We start from the raw sequence: 16,158 nt of genomic DNA, 5'->3' as shown, positions 1-16,158 counted from the left end.
CATTTACGTACCAGTTTTTGTGTGGACAGTATTTTCCACATTGGATGTACCAGTTTCTTCATACTCACCAACAATGTATAAAAATTCCAGACACTCTTTTGAAAGCATTTTTTTGTAATAGTGGACAAAGTATTTATAATAAGTTTTCAGATACTTTCTTGAAGCTTCTTCTTGGTTCGTAATCAAGAGAATTATACTTTTGATAAAGATGTTTAATATGATTTGTTATATAAAGAGATTGTTGATGCTTTGGATAAACTCATCTGAATGTTGGAAAACCAGTTCCACTGACAGATAGATAATACATGCTTTAGTTTGTTCTGTTTACTAGGAGTACTTTTTGTTTAGTCTTGTAGCTTGTTGATCCCAATAAAATGACCAGATTGGACTGTTCTTTGATGGGATTTGAAAGAGTGAACAATGACTGGTTTGTAAATGGAAGCGTATGTTACAAACCATTAGCACTAAATTAGGGAAAGAACGGGCTTTCATTCATAGGTGTAAAAATACAGAGCCCTACTAGAAATTAGTACTAAGCAATAATCCAATTACACTTTCATTCTCAGATATTGCTGATGGAGGAGCAATGCAAAATGGTTCATACAGCCACTTTGGAAAACAGTTAGGCAGTTACTTACAAAATTAAACATATACTTACCTTACCACCCAGCATTCCCACTCCTGGGTATTTGCCTAACAGAAAGGAAAACTTACTCCCATACAACAATCTATAGCAGCTTTTTTCACAATTGTTAAAAGCTAGAAGCAACAAACATGTCTTTTAACTGGTAACATGGATGAACAAAATGTGTTAGATGATACCGTGGAATATTACTCAGCAATAAAGAGCAAATCACTGATATGTGCAACAACATAGATGATCTCAGTTGTATTATAAATGAAGTAAGACTACACACTGTGTAATTTTTTTTTTTAATATGACATTGTACAAAAGGAAAAAATTGTAGGAACAGCATGCTGATCAATGGTTGCCGGGGCCAGGGTTGGATAGTGGGTAAAGAGGGTATTGACTACAAAGGAGCACCAGGGAAAATTTTGGGCTGATGGAGATATTCTTAATTATGGTGATGGATTCTCTGTGTCTACCAAAATTATAGCACTATGTACTAAAAAGAGTGAATTTTACTGTATGTAAGGTATACCTTAATAAACCCTACTTAAAAGCTCTCAGCTTGGGGAATCTCTCTTCTGTATATAATATTTTACTAAGACATTTCCTAAACAGTTTCCACATTGCCATGTTAAGTAAACAACTACTAATTGGTAATTTGTTAAAAGGTTTTACATGTCCAGTTTAGTCTCTTCATGGTATATAGTAAAGAAAAAAGCAATAACCAAAATAAGAAGGGCTGTGTTTAGACTGATATTTGGTAAAATTTAAGAATTATTTAGGAATATTTATATAAAATGTGCATTTGGGACAAAAGATATAAATCCCTATAATAGTAATCTTGAGCTCTGATGTCTGAAACCAAGCTGTACCATCAGTGGATTTTTTCTCTCCAGATTTTTAATTCACTGACAACCACAGCACTGGGTACTATTCATTTGTGTATATACATGCACACACATACTCACTATGCATGCTTACTGATGGTTATCTAGACTCCTATATCAAAGAGAGTGTTGGTCCTAATTTTGTGGTAAATATTTATTATTAAGTATTCATTTTGTAGCATACTGGGAGAAAAGGATGATTAGGATACATTCTAGCTCTTGCCCTTGAGGTGCTCACAATCTAATGGAGAGGCTGATCTGCAAACCATTACCCTCAGAATAGTGTGATAATGCTTCCTGGGGATAAAATGAAAGGTCTTAATTACCTAATTCAAAAGTAGCATTCACAGTTAAATGCACTTTAAAATGAGATTTTTTGGGCAGTTTACAATCACACTATTTCTAATCCGAATCCATTTCTCTTCCTGGCAGCCTGATCCTAGAATTCTGTAGGATCTTCTGAGACCTTGTAACTTCCGTCAGTTCCCCAGTAAACAGAGCAGTCTTCATTCCTGTCCTTCAGAATCTGTATTTCCACTTGAACCCATGTTTAAGATGGAGGATGTTAAGGCACTTATAAAATAGTCTTTTGCTTCACTAAATGGATTCCCATACTTGTTGGTAGTAGTTTAAGGCTTTAATAAGATGTATTTATTCATCTAGATTAGGTGGAAGAATATAGGCTTAGTAAATACTTAAATCTCTTTCTGATGGTATGAGACACAAAATGCAGTCAAACCTTGTAAACTGAGATTGAGGGAAAATTCCTCTTATGAAAAGAAAATTAAAACTCATTGACAACCAGTGGAGAGCTCAAAGACCATTATTTAACTCCCTGAAATAGTAATACAGTTTCTACTACAGTTTTCTCAACTCTTCATATTAAATTGGATAGCTGCACATCACAACTGTATTTGCATGCACGATTTAGCTACATACACATGTCGTGAATTTTTAATTCTTTGCCAATTCTTGGCACATTTTGCTCACGAGAATGAGAATGTTTTCCATTTCACTTCCTATTACCTTCTTACTCATCTTCTTATCATTGTCTGTGATTTCTCAGGTTGTAGAGAAGGAAGGTGAAAGGGTGGGGTGAAGCAATTCAGGCTGCCAGAATTCCTCTCTGGGCCTTTTAATTACCATTTGAAGAATGTTAACTGCTCAAATTAATGGAATAAGCATCTTACATATTGGGGGGCTACGTATTTACTCTGAAGCTTTGCTATTGCCTGCAGCAATTTTTTTCATTCCTGGAGGAGGGATTAGGATTGTGATAGTAGGATAGGTAGTAGATAGTAGGTCATCTCCTTTGTTTCGGGAACCTTGCCTGTGTTGCCACCAAAGAAGAGGCCCACCCAGCCTGGGTGGATCCTTCCAAGCTGATCCTGGATTTGCCTCCTGTCTTGGAAACCTTGTGGGCTGGAAGCAGCCCCCTGAGTCCTGCAGACTTACGGGCGAAGGTGCGGACCCTTTAAGGCTTCAGTGTGCGCCGGGAGGGGGCCGAGGTGGGGCGGGCACTCTGACAGCGAGCTGTGGGCCCCGCCCCCGGAGGAGGCGTTTCCCAGCGGCCCTCCGCACCAATGCCGCCGGGGCCCGCCGGGTATTCCTGCTGATTCTGCTTGGACCGTAGGGCCCCCAGACCTCTCCCTGCTCAGGGAGCGTAAGTGTCAAACTGCGGGCGAGGGCCAAGCATCCTGTGCCCATGCCGGAAGTCCTGGTGGACAGTGCAGGGGACTTTCCTGGCCTATCAGAGGCTTAGGCTGCGAAAGAGCGTAAACAATGACGGCTGCAGTGAGCTAAAGCCTGGGGCATCTGCTCTACTTCTGGGTGATGACAGCAACCCTAGGATGCTTGTTTGGATATGCAGTGGTTGAGCGGTGTCCACGACCCGACTTTGCCTCTGCCTGGTTTCTACTTGGGGTGAGGAGAGGATTGCTTTTACCTGAGTATATAGAACCCCATTGAACTTGATAGGTGGAGTTGGATCTTGTGTCCTGGGCCTTGGGTCCTTCGCCTGGGATTTGGAGACCTGGGTAGTTTAGGGATGAGTAAGCATTGGATTTTCAGCTACCGTGGTACATTTGAGCAGTAACTGGGGAGGTTGACCTAATTCACAGCTCGGTCTCGCTTTCCATCTCCCCAGAGGCCTGTGTTGGTGTGGGTCCCCCTTTCGGAGACATTAATAGTGACCTTTTTTACTGGGGGGAGTCTAGTTAATCTTCTGTCCTGATGATATGAATAGCAAGCAGGATGTGTAAGAGAGGGCTCAAGAGACAGCTCTTTACCCTTCCCCTTCAGAAGGACTGTGTGAGAGGCCACCATCCCAGGACTAGGACGGCAAACACACCCAAGTTTGCTGAGATAACCTGCTAGAGAATCAGTTCAGATTTCTGGCCGCCTGATAATGCAGAATACTCCAGCAAGAGGTTAATACTTGTCCTTGTTAATGGGAATTACCTGGAGGCATTGAGGCTTTTTAAATTAAAGGAAACGGCTTGTCATTTTGTTACTGGTTACTTAGAGATGAATTTTTGTCTGGCTTGGCCAAGTAATAACAATCTTAAGTTTTCTATGACAGTTACATAATTGTTATGCTTCTTTAGCCCATTTGTTCTTTCAATACAAGGTTTGAGTAAAGCTTTTTGGACTTGTGTGTATTGTGTTTTATCCCTGTATTATAATTATTATTTTTGTTTTGAGTGAATCTGTTATCATACTTCATTGGTCATTCAAAGGGTTGGTTTTTGAGTGGGCAGAAATTTTCCTCAAACTTCCCTCACACTTATTCTGTGCTTCTGCAGTAGCATTTCCTTAGCCAGAAGTGAGAGTCCAAGAATGGTAATCAGATCCAGATCTCTTGTATTGTGATAGTGAAGAGCTTTTGTAGGTCAAGAGCTTGGGAATTAGCCATAAAATAGTTTCACTGCCACAGCTTCTTCCCAAGTAGAAAGCTAAAACAGTCCGTCTAGTAGCTGTGTAATTATTCTTATAGACTGTCAAGTTACAGGAACTTGAAAGATGCAGCAGAGTTGTGGACTGAGAGGAAGGAGATAAGAGATTGTAGGCCTAGCTCTAACATTACTCATGACTTAGTCTCTTGGTGCCTTACTTTTAGCTAGTTGATGAATGAGATGATACATAGGTATCTTGGGTGTATATGTTAAAATAATACATAATGCATACTTAATAGGTAATTTGTTATTTAATTGAATATTAACCTAAAAAATCAGTTTGAAATTTATTCTAAGTTTTGCCTTTATGTATGACCTTGGAAACATTTCTTAACCTCTGGTCTAAAAATAAACAATTGCATCTAAACCTTTTTCAGCAGTAGTGTGATTGAATGGTATTTTGAGCTATTTGGAAGTTGTTTTAGATACAGCAGTGGTCTAACATTATAATATTTTTGTAGAATAGATTTATTTTAGCTGGCTTCCTTACCTTTTCCTCTGTTTCAGCCAGGGTAAAGTCTCTTGAGAGCTCTGAATAATATGAAAGTATAAACATTTGTAGTATGGACTAGACTGAATGAACTATAGTAAGCATCAGGTATAGTTCAAATTAATTTTATTAATGTTTCTCTTTGTTGGCAATTTTCTTCACTCTTGAAGCATCAAACCTTGCTGTGTAATGACAGCTCGGTTTCCCATGTCTGTGTTTAAAAAATCCAGAATCCTCTGTCTAATCCTATGCCATATTTCCAGCCACTTAAAGATCATATTTCTCAAGTCTAAAACCAAACTCATCATATTCCTTATCTCTTCTCTACTCCCCCAAAATAAACAATCCAGAACTACTACTGATATTTTTATGTCATTAGCACTGCTGTTCTCCTAGTCACTTAGACTGGAATCTCCGGCTAGACTCTTCCTACTCCCACATCCTTACTTGCTAAGACTTACTGATTCTACCTCTTTAATTAACTTCCTTTAGTACCCTCTGCCCATCCTATCCATTCCTAAGACCCCCATGGCTCCTATTTATCTTTGTCCTGAAGTACTGCAGTAGTTTCCTATCAAGATTCTATTTTTCCTCTCTTTCAATCCATTCTACATAGATTTATCTTTCTGACATAGATAGGATCGTGTCATTGCCTTGCCTCAATCATCAGCATCTTATGCTGTTTAGCTTAATATTCACGATTCTACATGATCTGACCCTCCTCTATCTTTTGTCTTAGACTATAGTAAGTGGAGCCATTTATTGTTCCCTGAACATGCTCTGTACTTTCCTATCTCCAAGACTTTGCCTTTTTTTTCCCCTCAGCCTAGAATATCCCCTACTTTGGTGTCTTTGTCTGTTTTTTAAAAATCTCACCTGTCTTTCATCACTGAGTTCAGATGCCATCCTTTCGGTAAGATTTTCACTGACCATCCCTCACGTGCTGGTGGTTAATCCTATTTTGAACTCTGTTACCCTGATTTATCCCTTGCTTAAGGCACTTTCTGTACATAATGTATTTTGTATTATGATTATTTGTTAAGAAGACTTATTTGTACTTCTGTGAACTTAGGTGCTTCGTGGTTTGCCTACAGGGAAATTTAGTGAATGTGAATGCTTAAGGTAAGAGTGGAATGGACTAATTTCCTGCTTATTAGACCTTGTTATTAGAAAGGACTCTTAACCTATGCAGCCAGCCTATACATGTGAAATGATCAGTAGCTTGAACAAATCATTCTTATCTTTCTTATGTACTAAGGACTTTTGTTAGTAAACTTTGGGGTTTTTTTCAAAGCTGCTTCTTTTTTTTTTTTTTTTAATTAATTATTTATTTATTTATTTGCGTGAGAGAGAGCACAAGCAGGGGGAACTATAGAGGGAGAGGGAGAAGCAGGCTTCCTGCTGAGCAGGGAGCCCGATGCAGAGCTTGATCCCAGGACCTTGGGATCATAACCCAAGCCAAAGACAGACACCTAACTGACTGAGCCACCCAGGCACCCCTAAAAAGCAGTTTTAATGAAATATAATTTATATACCACTCAACCATTTAAAGTGTACAGTTCAGTGGCTTATCTAGATTTGTGCAATCATCACCACAGTCAATTTTAAAACATTTTCATTACCCCGAAAAGAAATCCCATACTTTTTAGCCTTTACCCTTTTAATTTCCCTAAACACTTCAGTCCTAGGCAAGCACTGATCTACTTTCTGTCTCTAAAGACTTGCCCATTCTGGACATTGCATATAAAAGGAATCATATAATCATGTAGTTCTTTGTGTCTAGTTTCTTCTAGGTATAATGTTTTCAAGATTCATCTATGTTATAGCATTTATCAGTACTTCATTTCGTGTGTGTGTGTGTGTGTGTGTGTAGAAAAATACATACAACATAAAATTTACCATCTTAACCCTTTTTAAGTGTGCAGGTCACTGGTGTCAAATACATTTACTAAACTGTTAAGAACAGATACTACACTTGATCTTAGCCAAAAGGCTGAGAAGCGATTCAGATACATTCATTATGTTATAGAAACATAACCATCATCTATCATCATAATTTTTTTTTCATTTTGGAAAACTGAAGCTTTATACTCCATTCCTCAATCCATCCATTCACTGGCAATAACCATTCTCCTTTATATCTCTGATTTTGACTGCCACTTATGAGTGGAATCATACAGTATTTGTCTCTTTGTGGATGGCTTATCACATTAGCATTGGCCTCAGGACTCATCCAGGTTATAGCATATGTCAGAATTTATTTTTAGGGCTAAATAATATTCTCTTTTATGTGTATTCCACTTTTTAGTTATTTTGAATAATGTTGCTATGAAATGAACATGGGTATACAAATATGTCTCTGAGACTCTGCTTTTCAGTTCTTTGGAGCATATACCCAGAAGTGGAATTGCTGGGTCACATAGTAATTCTATTTTTTATTTTTTGAGAAACTGTCATATTGTTTTCCACAGCAACTGTACCATTTTACATTCTTTTTTTTTTTTCTTTTTTTTTTTTTAAGATTTTATTTATTTATTTGAGAGAATGAGTGATTGAGAGCTAGGACAAGCATCAGGGGGAAGAGCAGAGGGAGAAGGAGAAGCCTTAGCAGGGAGCCCATGTTGTCCTGGTCCCAGAACTCTGGTATGACCTGAGCCAAAGGCAGATGCTTAACCAACTGAGCCCCCCACCTCCCATTTTATATTCGTAACAGCATGTGCAAGGGTTTCAATTTCCCCACATCCTTGTCAACACTTGTTTTGTTTTGTTTTGATAATAGCCATCCTAATAGGTGTGAGGTGGTCTCCTAGAGTTTTGATATGTGTTTCCATAATGATTAATAACGATGAGCATCTTCTTTTTTTTTTTTTTTTTAAAGATTTTATTTATTTATTTGTCAGAGAGAGATCACAAGTAGATGGAGAGGCAGACAGAGAGAGAGAGAGGGAAGCAGGCTCCCCGCTGAGCAGAGAGCCTGACGCGGGACTCGATCCCAGGACCCTGAGATCATGACCTGAGCCGAAGGCAGTGGCTTAACCCACTGAGCCACCCAGGCGCCCCGATGAGCATCTTCTAATGTGCTTATTATGAGGCCATTTATAGATCTTCTTTGGCAAAGTATCTAGCTAGTCAAGTCCTTTGCCCATTTTTTAATTGGGTTGTTTATTGTTGAGTTTTAAGAGTTGGTTTTTTTTTTTTTTTTAGAGTGGCTCAATTCCATGACCCCAAGATCCTGAGCTGAAATCCAGAATCGGGCACTTAACCAACTGAGTAACCCAGGCACCCCTTAGGAGTTCTTTATAGTACTTCATTTCTGTTTATTAGGAATAATATTTCACTGGTATGGACTTACCATATTTTTCTTTTCTGCTCATTAGTAGATGGACATTTGGGTGGTTCCCATTCTTTGGCTATTGTGAATGTTAGTTTGGTTTCAATTTGCTAGGTGTATTGAAAACAGTACTGCATTCCTCTAAAGAAAACATTCCACCTTTAAGTTATCTGAATTTTCATGAAATTGTTATGTTTTATTCTATATGTATTCCATTTTATACTGATTCTGACGCTCTTTATTACTTCCTGTATATATTCTGAATGTTCCCAAGGCCTTTGCTTTCCTTTGTGATAATGGGTAGTTAAAATTTGCAGATAGAGACAAAGTTCAGCTTTCAAACAAGTAATGACTTTAATGATCCCTTCTCCAAATGTTCTAGAATTATAGTCAGAAATTTAGAATTCATATGAATTATAGCCATCATAGTCCACCATCCTTTTGTTTTTATTAATCTCAAGGAAAGCTTTTCTTTTTCTTTTTCTTTTAGATTTTATTTATTTATTTATTTATTTTAAGATTTTTATTTATTTATCAGAGGGGCGGGTGGAGAGCCAGCACAGGCAGACAGAATGGCAGGCAGAGGCAGAGGGAGAAGCAGGCTCCCCACTGAGCAAGGAGCCCGATGTGGGACTCCATCCCAGGACGCTGGGATCATGACCCGAGCCGAACTGAGCCACCCAGGCGTCCAAATTTTATTTATTTATTTGACAGATACAGATCACAAGTAGGCAGAGAGGCAGGCAGAGAGAGAGAAAGAGAGGAGGAAGCAGGCTCCCCACTGAGCAGAGAGAGCTTTGTGAGGCTTGATCCTGGGACCCTGGAATCATGGCCCCAGCCGAAGGCAGAGGCTTTAGCCCACTGAGCCACCCAGACGCCCCAAGGAAAGATTTTCTTGATCAGTTGGTAGAGCCATCTCAATGGAATGTAGGCTTTGGGGCAGGGTGTCAGTGAGGGGGTTGGATTGTGTGAATAATTCCAAATTACAATTATAGTTAAAACTATAGTCATTCCCTTCTTATTCAAAGGCAGGTTAACAGTGTTTTAAAGCCCAGTTGGGGAGTTAGACTTGATTATTAGGCAGCAGCTGATAAGGGATGATACCCCTTTAAATTTTAAATTTATTTATTTTTATTTTTTAAGATTTTTATTTATTTATTTCACAGAGAGAGAGAGAGATCACAGGTAGGCAGAGAGGCAGGTGGGGGTTGAGGGGGAGAAGCAGGCTCCCTGCAGAGCAGAGAGCCCGATGTGAGACTCCATCCCAGGACACCGAGACCATGACCTGAGCCGAAGGCCGAGGCCCAACCCACTGAGCCACCCAGGCGCCCCTATATTTAAATATCTAAATTACATAAGTCCTTTTGGAGGCAAATGAACTTGTTTTTCATATTATGCTCATTTACTTTCTATTTTTTCTCTTTTTCTTTTTTTTAAAGATTTTATTTATTTAGCAGAGAGAGAGAGTACAAGCAGGGGGAGAGTGTGAGGGAAAAGTGGGCTGATTAGAGGCTGGATCCCAGGGTCCTGAGATCATGACCTGAGCCAAAGGCAGACATTTAACCAAGTGAGCCACCCAGACGCCCCTATTCTATATTTTCTTTCTTTTTTTTCTCTTTATATTTTAAGTGAATTAGGTAATCATGAAGATAAATATTATTATTTATAAAGTTTTAATAGTTTTCACTATAGATAACCTAGAAACCATATATAGATAATTTGTAAGAATTTCACCAAACTAGGATTCAAGAAATCTCTCCTAGACCAGTCTTTCCTACTTAGATGACCTTAGGTAAGACACTGAACCTTTTATTTCCCTATATGTAAGAAGAGGATAATTAGGGGCACCTGGTGGCTCAGTCGATAAGCATCTGCCTTCAGCTCAGGTCATGATCCCAGCGTCCTGGGATCAAGCCACATATCTGGCTCCCTGCTCAGTGGGAAGCCTGCTTCTCCCTTTCTCTCTGCAGCTCCCCCTGCTTGTGTTCCCTCTTGCTATGTCTCTCTGTGTCAAATAAATTAAAAATCTTAAAAAAAAAAAAAAAAGAAGAAGAGGATAATTATATTTGCTTTATCCCATGTTGTTTTTTGTGGTTTTTGAGCATTGTGAGAATAGAGATTAATGAGACAAAAAATGCCCTTGCTCAAGGGAATCTTACAGTTTAGTAAGAACAAGCTGCATAACTAAGAATAATATAGAAATGAAAGAAAACTCAGGGAGGTAATAAAACAGTGTGCTTGTACTTATATTGTGAAATACATAGAAGCAGTTAAATGTCTTCCTCACTGGAATCTCAAATTAAAAAAAATTTATAAATACTTGTAAAATATAAAGTACTATTGAGATATATGATTGGTATGAGCTGTTTTAAGTAGGAACTTTGGGACTATTGTAAATAGTGCCCTAAAGTCTGTGAAGAAGCAGGAGATGCATGGTCTTGCTCTCAAATGTTAATTAGACCAAGAAAGGTTTAAAAGAAAAAGCAAAAGCCCTAGTTTCAGTTCTTTATTTGGTCAATGTATACATAAAAGTAAAGAAGGTAAAGTGACTATAATAAAACTATAAATTGTCTGTATATTATGTGGGGGTGCCTGGGTGGCTCAGTTGGTTATGTGTCCTCGGGTCTTGGTCTCATGGTCATGAGTTTGAGCCCCGTGTTGAGCTCCACGCCTAGCTTTTTTAAAAAGGCCTATACACTATGTGTAATGTATTTTATTTTCTTTCCTTTTCTTAGATTATATTTGTAATGATTTGAGAGAGAGATCACAAGCAGGTGGGAATGGTGGAGGGAGAAGCAGACCCCCCCTGAGCAGGGAGCCTGACTTGGGACTTGATCCCAGGACCCTGAGATCATGACCTGAGCTGAAGGCAGACCCTTAACAGACTGAGCCACTCTTCTACATTCACTCTGTAAAACCATTCTTTACACTCCTTATATCTCTAAAATTCATCCGTTTTCCTCTATCTGCACTGCTACTACTATCCTTAGGTTCCAGGCCCCCATAATCTTTCATTTAGACCACTGTATTCTGATTTCCTTCCATTGTTACTGCCTTCCAAACCATTCTTTATATTGCTTTTTACATGTATAGCATACAGTGTTCAAAAATGTAAGTTTGAGGGCATATGTAGTATTTCCTATTTACAGTCCTTCAAAGTTTCATTTTACACTTGGGGTAAAGTCCGACTTCCTTAACACTGCTCACAGGTCTGTCCAGGGTTTGATCTTGACTACTTTGCAGCCTGACTTTACACACCCTTGCTTTCTGTGTTGCATTTTATACTTTATAAAGTATACTTTATATACTGAATATATATACTGTATATATTCAGTATACTTTATACTGAACCTTTTCAGTTCCACAAACCACTATAATAAAAGGAGTTAGAATAGGTGCTATGGCAGTTTCTAAACTCTTATCTCCATTTCTGTACTTGTCTCCCACATGTTTGTGAGCCAGCACAAGCTTTTGGACCACATTTTGAGTAGCTTTGAACTATAGTATACACATGGATGAATTTTACAAATGAAATACTGAATGAAAAAAGGAAGTTATGGAAGACAACACAGATAATATTTTTCTAAAGCTCACAAATAAACACAGTTAACTTTATTGTTTAGGGATGTGTGACTGTGACTGTGGCATAGAACTAAATGGACTTCAGGGAAGTACTTCTGTAGGAAGAAGGATGGGGTAGGAAAGAAATGTACAGGTGCAGTAATATTAATAGTAATAGTGTTCTAATTTTTCGACTGCTGGATGTTAGGTCATTGGGTCAATTTTATTGTAATGCTTCATAACTCATATTGTGTATATTTTCTTGCATATGTAAAAAACTAAATTCTAAAGTTAAAATTAAAACAATTATCGGAGAAATTTAGTGGATAAGTTTTTTTTCTTAATATATCAATCCTAGAAGAAGACAAACACAGAGCTAGAGTCCCCAGTGCCACATTTATAAACAATCACTGTATTCACTATTTCAGTGGCTGAGGAAGTTTTGATATGAAGCAAGCCTTTCCTTTGATTAGAAAGAAGCAAAGCCTTAAATACCATTTTTAAAAATTCAGGCAATAAAGTAGTAGAAGCCATTTCAGAAAGCATAACATAATGGCATTTAAATTTTATATGAGACAGTTAGGCTGGATAACCTTTTACTTCATGTTTATAAAAGTGACCAACAAGGAAAAAAGAAGAAGTTTTGCAGTGAACTTAAAGAATACTGACAGTCAAATACTGACAGTTCACATTCTCTTGGTTGGAAAATGTTTTGAAGACTTTCATCAAGTATTTGTCTTTAAAAAACAAAAACAAAAAAAACAGATAAGAGATATTGCCTTTGCAGCTCAAACTTGTGCCAAGAAAGTAACTTTGGAGGTTTTCAACCCAGGCTGCACATTAGAATCACCTGAAAACTTAAAAAAAAAAAAAAAAACAAAAGAAGAAGAAAAAAAATCTATGGAGATGAAATTTACATAACATAAAATTAACTCTTTTAAAGTGAACAATTCAGTTGCATTTTGTACAGTCACAGTGTTGTGCCAGCACCTCCTCTATCTAGTTTCAAAACACTTTCATCATATCACAGTGAAACTCCTTACCCATTAAGCAGTTAACTTCTTATTTCCCAGTCTCTCCAACTACTGGCAACCCTAGTCTGCATTCTATCTCCGAGGATTGATCTGTTCTGGACATTTCATATAAATGGAATCCTCCAACATGGGACTTTTTTTGTGTTTGGCTTCTTTCACTTAACATGTTTATGAAGTTCAACCGTGTGGTAGCCTGTGTACCAGTACTTCATTCCCTTTTATGGCTGAATAATAGTCCATTGTAATTACACCTCAGAATTTATTCATCCATTGATGGAAATTTGAACTGTTTATTGCTTCAAGTGAGCAGCGCCACTATGAATATGCATGTGCATGTACTTGCTGGAGTACCTGTTTTCATTTTTTGGGTTGCAGAGCCGTATGATAATTCCATGTTTAACTTTTTAAGGAACCACCAAATTGGTTTACGTGATGGACGTACTATTTTCCATTCACTTGGGGAACTCCAAAAATACACAGAGCTAATAATGTTTATTGTATTTTACAGACATATTAGTGTACAGTTACTTGAAATTTTTAAAAAGATGGATCATGGGATGCCTGGATGGCTCAGTTGGTTGAGCGTCTGCCCTCGGCTCAGGTCATGATCCCAGGGTCCTGGAATTGAGCCCCACATTGGGCTCGCTGCTCCACAGGGAGCCTACTTCTCCCTCTGCCTGCAGCTCCCCTTGCTTGTGCTCTCTGTCAAATAAATAAATAAAATCTTAAAAAAAAAAAAAAAAGATGGATCATTCACTAAAGAGTTTGAGAAGCACTGTATAGTTCTTTCATTTAAACTGCCATATAATATTGCACTCAATATACCACTATTCATACATTTCTGATGAATTTGTAAAATGCTTTAAGCTTCTGGCTTTTATGAACAACATTGCTGTGAATATCTAGTATAAGATCTTCTGAAAGAAGTTGGTATCAATTCCTAAGGTAGATACCCAGCAATGAAGTAGAGTATGTACATCTCCAACTTGGGTAATGCTTTATACTTTATAAGCTGTTGTACTATTTAATAATATTGTTAATACTATTAGTAGTAGTACTATTATTACTTTTTACTATACTACTTTATAAACTGCTGTACTAATTTATCTTCCACCATTGCTGCAGAATCTCTATTAAAGTTTGATTCATTCTCTAAAACACACAGCTGTTGTTCTCAAGGTTCCAGGGGTTTTGGAGAGAAGTCTTAATGAAAATTCCACTTACTCTAATAAGTGTAATTCTTCGACTATATAGTTTTCACTGGGATATTCCCTACATATTGATGGGAGGGAACAGGATATAAAGAAAGAGGCATAGACTGAATCATAATGTGATTCCAGTTTTGTATTTCAGACAAGTTGCATAAATTTTATGAGCCTAGTGTGTAGAGAAAATATCTTTCTTTGATGTAGTTGCTGTTAGGACAAAGTGAATCATCAAGTTTAGCAAGAACACAGCACCCGATTCATAGTAGACACCATCAAAGTACATATTCATTAAACAAGTATTTATTGAAGGTTTATTTTATGTCGCATTGGGACTGGAAATGGAGAGATGAACAGGATCCCTTCTATGTTATTTATAATACTGAACAATAGGAAACAATCTAAATGTCCAGTGTTAAGATTGGTAATTTTGGTATATTTATAAAATGAAGTGCTATGTAACCTTTAAACATCATGTTCTCAAACATGGGAAAATGTTTGTGGCTATGTAAAAAAAAAAAGATTACAAGAGGATTATCCCTGTCTCTTTCATATAATTTATATACTGCATGTTCATTGAAAAACCTCCAGGGGCATCTGGGTGGCACAGTTGGTTAAGCTTTGAACTCTTGGTTTGGGCTCAGATCATGACCTCCTGTGCCCACCTCACCCCCACCAAGTAAATAAATAAATATTTAAAGAAAAGACTCTGGAAGGATTCATACACTTCAGTGTTCATCATCGTTAATAACTGGTGGTAAATTATTTTAATACTGTACTTCCGTACGTATTTTGTTTAACTTCCAAATTTTCTGCAGTTGACATACATTACTTTCATAATCAGAAAAGAAAGGTGTTATCTAAACGAATAGCATAAAATTGTTAAAGGAATGTTGACTATAAACCTAACTAAAAAATGATATAAAGTTTATAGAGGAATGGTTCATTTAGGGGTTTAATTTTTTATTAGTTTATGTAATCATACTGTCTAGAGTCATAATTACCAGAATTAGGTAGACAGCTGGAAAACACTGAGATTTTTACATATTGATTATTTTCTAAAGGAATTTTAGGTTAACGTATGTATGACTTTCTTTGAAACTCTTTTCTTGCCCTGTTAAAGGCCAGGAAACTCAGCTCTTTTATCCTGGCTTTGTCATATACCTAGGAAGTTCCTATTTGGGAAAATATATAAGTGTCTTGTCTTTTTTTTTTTTTTTTTTTTTTTTTTAGGTTTTATTTATTTAAGTAATTTCTACACCAAGTGTAGGGCTTGAATTCACAGCCCTGAGATTAAGAGTCGCATGCTCTACAGACTAAGCCAGACAAGGCGCCTCTCATTTAGATTTTTTTAATGTTAATTTCATGAGGTTTTGTTCTCTCTCTTTTTTTTTAGATTTTATTTATTTGACAGACAGAGATCACAAGTAGGCAGAGAGAGAGGGGGAATCAGGCTCCCTGCTGAGCAAAGAGCCTGATGTGGGGCTCAATCCCAGAACCCTGGGATCACGACCTGAGCCGAAGGCAGAGGCTTTAACCCACTGAGTCACCCAGGCGCCCCATAGATTTTTTTCGTTAACTTTTTTCTTTCACTTTTTAAATGTTCGATTAATGGAATTAAATGGGCATTTGACCAAAGAAAGAGCTTTTTCCCTCTTACTGGTATATGCATGTTAAAATAATAATCTCAGAAAAGTCATTTTGTCTTACAAGACAGCTTGATTGTAAACTTAACTAGGTACCGATTTCTCTCTGACCAGGAATTACTCTTAATTTGAGGAGAAACTGGAAGCACAATGGGAGATGACAGTGAGTGGATGAAATTGCCGGTTGATCAGAAATGTGAACACAAGGTAAGACTTTCCTGGAATTCAGATTTCAGTGTCATTGGCTTGTTTTTTCAGCAGTTGACCCTCTGTGGTACAGTATAGAGTTGCCCTGATGATTACATGATCCTGCTGAGAAGCAACATGCTTTGGAGACAGTTGCAGTAGGGATGATTTCTCACTTTTTTTAAAGATTTTATTTGAGAGAGAAAGAGGTCACATGCTCAAGTGAGTGGGGT

At 37.6% G+C, this 16,158-nt stretch overlaps 1 protein-coding gene and 1 pseudogene across 4 annotated transcripts in view; one reads left to right on the top strand and one right to left on the bottom strand.

Moving 5' to 3' along the window:
- The window catches only part of CKAP5 (cytoskeleton associated protein 5), a 108,062-nt gene that overhangs the window by 21,505 nt on the left and 70,399 nt on the right, over positions 1 to 16,158 (top strand). For 2 of the 4 annotated variants that reach the window (XM_059141236.1, XM_059141226.1), the window contains exon 2: positions 15,854 to 15,946. In XM_059141236.1, the coding sequence (XP_058997219.1) occupies positions 15,890 to 15,946 (57 nt within the window). In that variant the 5' untranslated portion in view covers positions 15,854 to 15,889. Of the gene's footprint in view, positions 1 to 3,102; positions 3,182 to 3,250; positions 3,442 to 15,853; positions 15,947 to 16,158 lie in introns of those variants that run through there. The other 2 variants (XM_059141235.1, XM_059141230.1) reach the window with 2 other exon arrangements.
- Positions 6,823 to 6,967, bottom strand: LOC131822760 (U2 spliceosomal RNA; annotated as a pseudogene).

The sequence above is a fragment of the Mustela lutreola genome, chromosome 1 (assembly GCF_030435805.1).
Source record: "Mustela lutreola isolate mMusLut2 chromosome 1, mMusLut2.pri, whole genome shotgun sequence".
Classification (NCBI taxonomy): Eukaryota; Metazoa; Chordata; class Mammalia; order Carnivora; family Mustelidae; genus Mustela; species Mustela lutreola.
Note: the sequence above shows the minus strand (reverse complement) of the source record. Positions and strands in the feature narration are given on the sequence as shown.